Source organism: Capra hircus, chromosome 4, assembly GCF_001704415.2.
Source record: "Capra hircus breed San Clemente chromosome 4, ASM170441v1, whole genome shotgun sequence".
Taxonomy (NCBI): Eukaryota; Metazoa; Chordata; class Mammalia; order Artiodactyla; family Bovidae; genus Capra; species Capra hircus.
In genome coordinates this window covers 18116158-18126003 of record NC_030811.1, presented here as the reverse complement: position 1 = coordinate 18126003, position 9846 = coordinate 18116158, and the positions used below count along the sequence as shown (strand labels likewise).

Genomic DNA, 9846 nt, shown 5'->3' with positions numbered 1-9846 from the left:
TCAACAAAGAATGCAGCTTCCTCCAAGAAAGATGTTACCTGAAGCCTGCATTTTTACAATACCTACAAGCCTTGGAGCTTCCCTAGAGGCTCAGCTGGTAAAGAATCCATCTGCAATGCGGGAGACCTGGGTTCAATCCTGGGTTGGAATGATCCCCTGGAGAAGAGAAGGGCTACCCACTCCAGTATTCTGGCCTGGAGAATTCCATGGACTAAGGATCGGACATGACTGAGCGACTTTCACTTTTCACTTTCACAAACCTTGTGAGATAGGGGAGAGGTTCTGATTAGTAAAAAGGATAGGTGAACTTTTTCTACTCTTACAAAGACTCAATTTGTGAAACAGGAAATAGGATTGGAATACAGGATTATAACCTGAAAGATACGAAGGGGACCATCCACGCAACATCAAATTTCAGACTGGACAGTGACTGTTCCTGGCTGTACTGAACTAACACCAAGAGCTACTACCCTCCCTAGATCCAGAGTCACTCCCAAAGAGAGCCAAAAGAAAGAAGTACTTGGACAGTTTCCAAAGAAGCTGGCAACAGTTGGTAAGCTGCAAATGGGATGGAACCCACATTTCTGTCCAGCCATATTTTGTGGCCTGATAGTTGAACTGCCTCCATACACAAGAACAAACAACTCCCATGTGTCAGCAGGCAGAAAGGCCAGCCAAGTTCTCAGGACACAAGAAGGCAATAGCTATTCCTGGGAGAGAAAGGATCAATAACCAATGAGTTCCCCAAACCAGACTCCCAAAAGTCTTCATTTGGAAAGGGAAGGATGTGAAATTTCTCTCTGGACCAGAAACTCCAGGGACCAGCAAGAGCAGACTTTGGTAAGAATTCTCACTTTTGGCTAGCTTCTGTGGGTTTTCCCAAGATCCCGATCTACAGATTCCAGTGAACAGAATTTACAGTAAAGAATGTAAGTTCTCACCTACTAGGATTTTACAAGGTTTTCCATTTGTTTTAGTTTCCCCTTGGCTGTTTAAGGGAATAACTGTTAAGAGTTTATCAGAAAATCCCTCAGAGTCCCATTCACCCTGGAAGAGTAGATAAGGGGGTATTCAAGTTCAGGAGGGAGGGGGTTTTATTACCTTAGTTATCTGGCCTTGGAGCTGTTGCAGTTTTAAAACCAACTTGGTAAATGTTTTTGGTCTTGGCTCTTCAAAGTGGAAAGGCAGTTCAGTTAGGATTAGGAGACACTATTCAGGTAAAGAAAAATAGTTGTTGGAGCCACATTTGTCTTGTTTTCTCTGATTTTTCAATAGCCTTTAGCATTGAATCTTTCAATGAAGCTGTTTTGGAATTTTGCAGCATTTTGGAGTCTTCTGCATAGCAATTAAAATATATCCCATTCTGGTTGATTTGGGAATATTTTCACAGGTTGTTCTTAAATAAACAATGTGTCTAACTGGAATGTCCCTGATGATGGCCATTGCAATGCTAGGTTGTCTTAGATTTTGCCTTTTCTGTAGTTGTCTGCAGTTTCCAGGACCACAATTATTATGACAGAATAAGCAGGTGTGCCGGAAGGTGGACTGCTCAGTTATTTGAAACTCATCGATCTCAAGGAGTCTTAGGTAAGCCTTGGATCTTTGGGAACCAAATTACTACTTAAGAGGGATGTACTCTGCTAGGTTGGGGATCTGGTGGTATTTTAGTGTACTTTGTTGCACAGAATTTTTTTTGAGTTTGTCAGGTGGCCCAGTGTCAATCTAACCCAGTCTATGACCATCTTAGCACATGAGTCTTAGATTTAGGTGGGAAGCACTATAAAATCTTTTAAGTGTTTGATCCATGCTTACCAGTTTTACATCTTTGGATTCAAGATTCCCCTTAACAGTTGATCTATTTAATCTTTAAATGAGATTTCTTTATAAAAGCAGCAGTCGCCCTAATGACTTTTAAATAGTATGACTTGTGCTGCTTAGATGATGATGTGCCATTAGTTCAAACAGTTGTAATTTCTTATTTTCCAAGTCTCCCCACACTTTTGCTGTGGACTTCTCTTTATGCATTCCCTAACTGCTGCCACCCATTGTAGGTTCCCAGTATAGCTGTCTTGGAACTTTTCTGAGAAGTAAGTATACACACACACATTTCTTTTTCCCCTTACATAAAGTTTGTTTGGATCAGAACTGTGTACAAGGGGTCGGAGCTCAAATCCCTAAGTGGCTTGCCCTTGGTTATGATGAGAAAAACCAACACAAAGGGTTCAGTGGGCTCTTTGCCTATGCATCTTGCCCCACAGGCCATTGGAAGTCAGCTTGGGATTCCATCCTCCCCTCCAAAGACCGTTACAGATGATCAAAGAAGACGATTTAGGCAATCCAAACAAACTTTGACACTTGAAGCAGGCACTCTCCCCTTGCAGGGGCCCAAAATACTGCAAAGGGGAGCTGAAGGCAGGAGGATAAAATTAAGGAATAAGGAGGTAAGGAGAGAGCCACACTTGGCTTGGTGTCTGGCCAACTGGCTGTACCATGTTTCTGGTCAAGCAGACCATTTACAGGGACATGAAGGTTATTTAAGTTTTGGTTTGCTGACATGGCACCTGGGCAGGAGTGGCTCCATCTTGAGCCTTCAAACTTACTTCAAAAAAACCACTATGGCCTGTTAGCCAAATTCAGCCTATGGCCTCCTTTTATACAGCCTGAGAGCTGATAATGTTAACATTTTTAAAGGCTGGCGAGGGCTGTTGACAGAGACCATATGTAGCTCAGAGTCTGAAATGTTTATTCTCTGGCCCTTTATAGTCAGTTTCCTGACTTCAAGCCATTTGTGCCTGTAGTTCAAATAGGAATGATTTGCATACACATAGTTCGCTAGTGCAGGGACACTTCATCATTGTAGCAAGAAATTCTTTTTTCTTTTTTCCATTGCAAAACGGAGGTGGAAGGAGTAGGGCAGTCAAGTCATTGGGTATCGATTCCTCTTTTAAGAAGTCTACCATAAATCCAAAGAGCAACAACAGACTAAATGTAAAAACATGGGTGTTTTCCTTCCACAGCATACCTGTGTGCACAGGTATGATATGCATGCAAGTGATTGTTCTCCAAATGGCATATAATTACATCATGTAGAAAAGCTTGCTATGCTGTAATGAAATTAGAGTCAAAATAGAATGTCTGGGAAAAAGTTTATTCCCAGCTACTTTGGTTATTATATACACAAGACTGCAATGAATTAAAGCACATTCTTTTATGAATAAGTAATTTTCATTATAAAGTATGGAGGTCACAATTTAAGTATGCTAATTGTGAATTTGATGACTTCTATTTGTTTTGAAAGGCTTAATGATACCACCTCAAACTCATGTCTTCAGTTCAGTCGCTCAGTCGTGTCCGACTCTTTGCAACCCCATGAATCGCAGCACGCCAGGCCTCCCTGTCCATCACCAACTCCAGGAGTTCACTCAGACTCACGTCCATCGAGTCTGTGATGCCATCCAGCCATCTCATCCTCTGTCGTCCCCTTCTCCTCCTGCCCCCAATCCCTCCCAGCATCAGGGTCTTTCCCAATGAGTCAACTCATCACATGCGGTGGCCAAAGTACTGGAGTTTCAGCTTTAGCATCATTCCTTCCAAAGAAATCCCAGGGCTGATCTCCTTCAGGATGGACTGGTTGGATCTCCTTGCAGTCCAAGGGACTCTCAAGAGTCTTCTCCAACACCACAGTTCAAAAGCATCAATTCTTCGGCACTCAGTCGTCTTCACAGTCCAACTCTCACATCCATACATGACTACTGGGAAAACCATAGCCTTGACTAGACGGACCTTTGTTGGCAAAGTAATGTCTCTGCTTTTGAATATGCTATCTAGGTTGGTCATAACTTTTCTTCCAAGGAGTAAGCGTCTTTTAATTTTATGGCTGCAGTCACCATCTGCAGTGATTTTGGAGCCCAGAAAAATAAAGTCTGACACTGTTAGCTACAAAATTTTAATACAGCTTTTGATGTATACCTCAGGGAGAATATCAAGTATAGGTTTTGTCTGATACTTATTATTCATATAAACATGAACAGACTTGATGCCAAGCAATGAAAGCCAGCTTCTCCCTCCCCTAGATATCCCTCACCAACCTTAATGTATATTTTATGAAACTTCTGTATTGATGTCTTCCCTAAGAGACTGTATATACAGCTAACTTATTTCATCCTCTTGTTTTTCAAAAATACATGATCAATTTCTTAACTACCAAGTAGTATACCAAAATTAAACCAGGTGTTTTTAAATGTGCCACAATTCTTTGTGAAGATGAAAATACATTTTTCTTCTTTGGTAGACACAGATTTGCAGATCTTCATTTAATTTGCTGGAGAAAGAATAGATAATACATTTAATTTTTTTTTAAGTCTTCACATTAAGCTATCTGGCACTAAAAACTTTAATAAGGAATTAAGGGTCTAACAGGTACACTATTGCATTGTGTACCTGACAATGCAATAGTACTTTTATAATTCAATTACAGATATCACTTAGGGAAAAAAAATCACATTATACTTACCTTTTTTTTTTAATTGTTTAGTAAGTTCATCAAAATAATAGTAGTAATTCCACTTTAGAATTACTTTAAAAACTTAACTATTGGCCAGGTTGGTTCATTCAAATTATTTGGGATGCTGTTGAAAGGTAAAATTTGAGGCATGTTTTAAACATTTTTAGAAGTTTTACTGTATTGGTTACTAGACAGTTTCATATGTTAAGTGCTCACAACACTGAGATATAGACATACACCTTCTGAGATTGGCCTGAAGACATACAGCCATTGAGTGGCAGAGCCATCAAAGGCTACATTCCCACACAAATATATTTATTGGATCTGCATATGAAAGCTGTAGGAACTGATATTAAGTCTTATAAACAGACATGTAAAATAATATCATTTCAATCAACAGAAAAGGGAATGGTTTTTGTCACTGTCTCATATGACTTGAATCAGAAATCCATAAAGCACGTGAGATGATGAGCCAGATTTCATTTTATATATATTATTACTACTTTAAAAAACCACCACCATAGAAAATTAGCATAAGATTTAGCACCACTTAATTTTGCAATCTAGTTTAAATTCCAGTCCCTCTGTATTTAGCATGTTCCTTTATACAAGTTTTGGATTTCCCTTGTGGCTTAGACAGTAAAGCATCTGTCTATGATGCAGGAGACCCGGGTTGGGAAGATCCCTTGGAGAAAAAAATGGCAATCCACTCCAGTACTATTGCCTGGAAAATCCCATGGACAGAGGAGCCTGGTAGGCTACAGTCCATGAGGTCACAAAGAGTCGGACATGACTGAGCAACTTCACTTTCACCTTTATACAAGTTACTTAACTTTCCCTTGCCTTACTTTCCTCAACTGTGTGAAGAGTGTGATAATCCTATTATTTAAGATTAAAAGGAATCATCTGAATCACCTAATACAATCCCTAGTTTTAAGGATTCAGTGATTAGGTCACCTTTCCAAGTAAGGAACCTAAACAAAGCCCTAAATTTCTAATTACTTAGTAAGTTATCTAATCTGTGATTAAAATGCATATTACCTTAAAGATTAAAAGTTAAAGGGAAAACAGAATAACACATCTTGAATCTAGAACAAGAAAAAATTGACACTAGCGTGTTGTGCTTTCCCTCTCTTAACTCAATAGTGTTTTCCAACTACTCAGACAACAAAACACATCTGTACCAGGACAAATAATTAACATGTGCACATGATTCACTATAAATAGCATATAGGAGAGAGGGCAGGCTGCATTCAGCCAAACAAGCACGATGATTTCACAGTCCCATTTAGATGGGGCAGCTCAGATCAGCCAAACTACAGTTAACTTTCAAACAGCATGGGGTTGAATTGTGCAGGTCCACTTTTACGTGGATTTTTTTCCAACTGTAAATATTCTAGTACTGTATAATCTGCAGTTCATGGTTGGTTGAATCTGCAGATGTGAGGAACTGTGGACACTGAAGACTAAGTTTTTAATACTGCAGGTTTTGACAGCCTGGAAGGTTGGTGTCCTAACCCCTGTTTAATGGTCAACTGTATACACTAACTTCAGCTGTTCTCCCGCCTTTCCCATGTGTGCGTGTACACACATGCCCTTACCTGCCAGCAATAAGCTTTGTATTTAAGGCAGGGAAACAGAGCCAACTGTAAGGGCAGAGGGCTAGGAGAAGCTGTCTCTCATACAACTTTGCCCCCAGGAGCACACTTTATACTTCTGGGATATCTTTTTATGTACTTTGTGTCTGACTGTCAGTATTGGGTGGAGCTGGTGCTGTGTGGAAGTTTTTGCCTCCACTCTTACCACGGGCAGTTGATAAAACTGAGGGGAAGATAGCGGGACCGACAGTAAAGACTCTGTGATCCTACAGGCAATGCAAACAGCTGTTTCTGACCCTATGGCCACATTTAGCTCTGCAGCACTGCTTCTATACAGAAGAAAAGTGGAAAGGGTAGAATGCTGAAGTTTCAGTAATACTCATTTAGTCCCAGTTCAAGCTTTACAGAAAGCAAAGGTTTGAAGTGAATAAATCAGTATGCTGCTCAAAGTTACATGGAAGAACACTGGATACCCATTTTTTCTGCTGGAACCTGCTAAACAAATGTACCCTTGTGTGAGCACAGGCTTTGGCATTATCACCTCTACTTAAAAGAATTTTCATACTCCAAGCTCATTTCCTTTGGTCAAAAGGAGAATACTTAGATTCCCACATCACTTACCTGTAGGGCGCGACCTTTGGTCTCAATGGGGAGAGTAAATGCAGAAATGGCACATACCACACAGACAGATGAGAAAAGACACAGGGCCCCCAGGAACGATGCACTCATAAGAACCTGAAAAGCACAAGGAATAACTCAATATACTGCACCCCAGTCACTTTTCAACTGATCTTCATGCCAAAGGGAAAATAAGGATTCATCCCACCAAATACATAAATGAAAGGCTTTGCAGCCATTCTGTAAATTGTGCAATTCTGACATCTTAGATCTAGTATTTATTTGGGCCAAGCTTTTGTAGGCATTTTGTGTGACTCTTCCAGAAGCTGGGAGTGATGTTAACATGCACCGGCCAGGTCAGACTTCTCCCTGCACTCACCCCTTGGCTATCATTGGAGCAAACCAATACCTGGGGAAGATGAGAGAGCTGCCTGTTTTCCTACCCCTTCTCATACCAATTCAGCTCACTTAACCAGTAACCCTCTCCCTTCCTGTAATAACCCCCTCTGCTAAAAGTCAACTTGCCCTCTTCAGTTCTGACAGGATGAGCCAGGAGGAAGTCTTTTGGGAATAGATGTAGTGTCTAGGTCCTGCCTTTACTGCCACTTCTATTTTAACACCAAAATTCCTACCACCTCCTGAATAATTCTAAACTAGCTCTACTTCATATCCTTTGCACCAGATTCAAAGTCCAAGATGGTGTGAGACCCTGCTGGGTTCAGTTGAGGTCACAGAACTGTGTTCCACAGCTAGGATCAGGGAGAGCAATTCCCTAGAGGGTTTTGGGCTCTGCTTGCTAGTGGGACTCCAGCAATCCAGCCAGTGTTACTGGATATTCTTTCAATAAAGTCTTCTATGCCTAAGTTAACCCAAGTCAATTTTTGTTAGCAAGCAAGAACTCTGATACCTAATTATAAAAATGGCCAAAGAGGAAATGCTGATGGCTAACAGGCACATGAGAAGATGCTCAACATCACTAATTGTCAGGGAAATGCAAATCAAATCACAGTGAGATATCTCCTCACGTATCAGAATGGCTAGCCTCAAAAAGCACACAAATAACAGATGTTGGCACAAATGTGGAGAAAGGGGAACTCTTTCATACACTGTTGGTGAGAATATAAGTTGGTGCCACCACTGTGGAAAACAGTATCGAGATTTCTCAGATAGCTAAAACTAGGACTACCATATGACGCAGCAATGTATTGTTGATATATATCCAAAACAAAAAACACCACCAAACAAGTGAAAAATACTAAAGATCATCTGGGAACTTCGTAGAAATGAGTCTTTTCAGGCTTCACTCCAGATTCACTGTATTAAAAACAAAGATCTCTCAATGTATGGCAAAACCGATACAATATTGTAAGTAAAATAAAGTAAAAATAAAAAAAACAAAAACAAAGATCTGTAAATCCCTACTTCTAATAACAGCACACACCAGGTACAAAGAGGGATATTACACAGTGATAAAAGATTCAGTCCAACAAGACAGCACTCCTAAAGGCTGATATACTGAAGAGCTTCAGATTACATTCTTTCAGTAAAAACTGAAAAAGCCACGGTGGTGATTTTTCAGTAACAAACCACTCTCCACAGTTGACAGAACTGCTAGACCGAAGATCAGCAAGGATAAAAAACTTTACAATACAGTCAACCAACAGGAGTTCGCTGACACTTATGGAACACCCCACCTAACACACAGCAGAATACATATTCTTTTCTAACCATGAAATATTCACCAAGAAAGACCTCATTCTGGGCCATAAAATTAACCTCAAAGGAATTAGAAGAACTGCAACCATAGAATGTGTTCTCTGACTAAAATGCTATCAAAGCTAGAAATAACAGCAAAATCTCCAAACTCTTAAACAATCCATGCGTCGAAACATTAAGAAAAATAAAAAGTAACATCGAGGGGAATGAAAATCCAGCATATTAAGTTTGTTGGACACAGCTAATAGGAATACAAATAAAGTATTTAGAAATAAACTTAAGAAATGTGTAAGACATAAAGACTAAAACTCTACTAAGGGACATGAAAACTAAATTTGTTCTTAAATAGAAAAACACTATTGTTTTAAAAAGTAGTTCTCGAGGTAATCTGTAGTAACTCTAATGGATCTCAAGTAAAATCCCAATAGGATTTTTGAGTCAATTTGGAGGGGAAAAAAAATTTATTCTAATCATTAACATGTTTAAAAAGCTCAAGAAACTTCTGAAAACATGTGTGGGTAAGGGAATCTTGAGGTGATTAACCCAAGAGCCACTAAACAAACTTCCAATCATTAGCAATATGATATTGATGCCAAAATAGATCAGTAAAGCAGTGAGTCACAAAATAGATCCAAGTATCTATGGAAATTGAATTGCCACAGTAGAAGCACGTGAATCAATTGAACTAGACAAATGCTTATGGGCCAGGAAAGCGGCTAAGCATTGTGTTGCTTTTTAAAGCTGGATCTTTAGCTCAGAGCTTAAGCATTAGTAAACTGTAAATAAAGAAATTAATGTTTTAGATGAAACACTGAAAGGCTTTGCTGTTTTAGAAATGTTTTTAGAAATATGGTTTAATGGGTGCTGAAGGCCATTCAACATGACCCAAAACACTAACTCTCTAGGTGAAAATAACTGTTAAGTTGACAAAAAAGTTTTAATTTTATATGTCAAAAACTTGACTAGTAACATCTTAAGGCAAACCATGAACAAAGAAAAAATATCTCTAGTATAATAAATAGTTCATGGCCTGCAGAAATTCTGCAAATCACATAAATAAGAAAATTACCCCCCCAAAAAAATACAAATGGATAATAAACAGAGGAGAGATGCTCAGCCTTACTAATAAAGTACACATTAAGACATGATATAATTTATTGTCCACCAATATCAAAAAAGGTTAAAAAGGGGATTTGACGGTGGTCAATGACAACCTAGAGGGGTGGAATGGGGCAGGAGATGGGGAGTTCAGGAGAGAAGGGAATATGTATACCTGTGGCTGATTTCACATTAATGTATGGCAGAGGCCAACACAATATTGTAAAGAAATTATCCTCCAATTAAAAAAATTGAAGCAAAAAAACACTCAACATGAAAAAAAGGGGGAGAGGGGTTAGTGATGATGGAAAG

At 39.4% G+C, this 9846-nt stretch overlaps 1 protein-coding gene across 1 annotated transcript in view; it reads right to left on the bottom strand.

The window, feature by feature from the left end:
* Positions 3882 to 9846, bottom strand: part of SVOPL (SVOP like) — a 93335-nt gene continuing 87370 nt past the window's right edge. Inside the window, exons 14-15 of the mRNA XM_018046888.1 lie at positions 6724 to 6837; positions 3882 to 4321 (exon numbers count right to left, since the gene is read on the bottom strand). Coding sequence (XP_017902377.1) covers positions 4310 to 4321; positions 6724 to 6837 — 126 coding nt within the window. The 3' untranslated portion in view covers positions 3882 to 4309. The remainder of the gene's footprint in view (positions 4322 to 6723; positions 6838 to 9846) is intronic.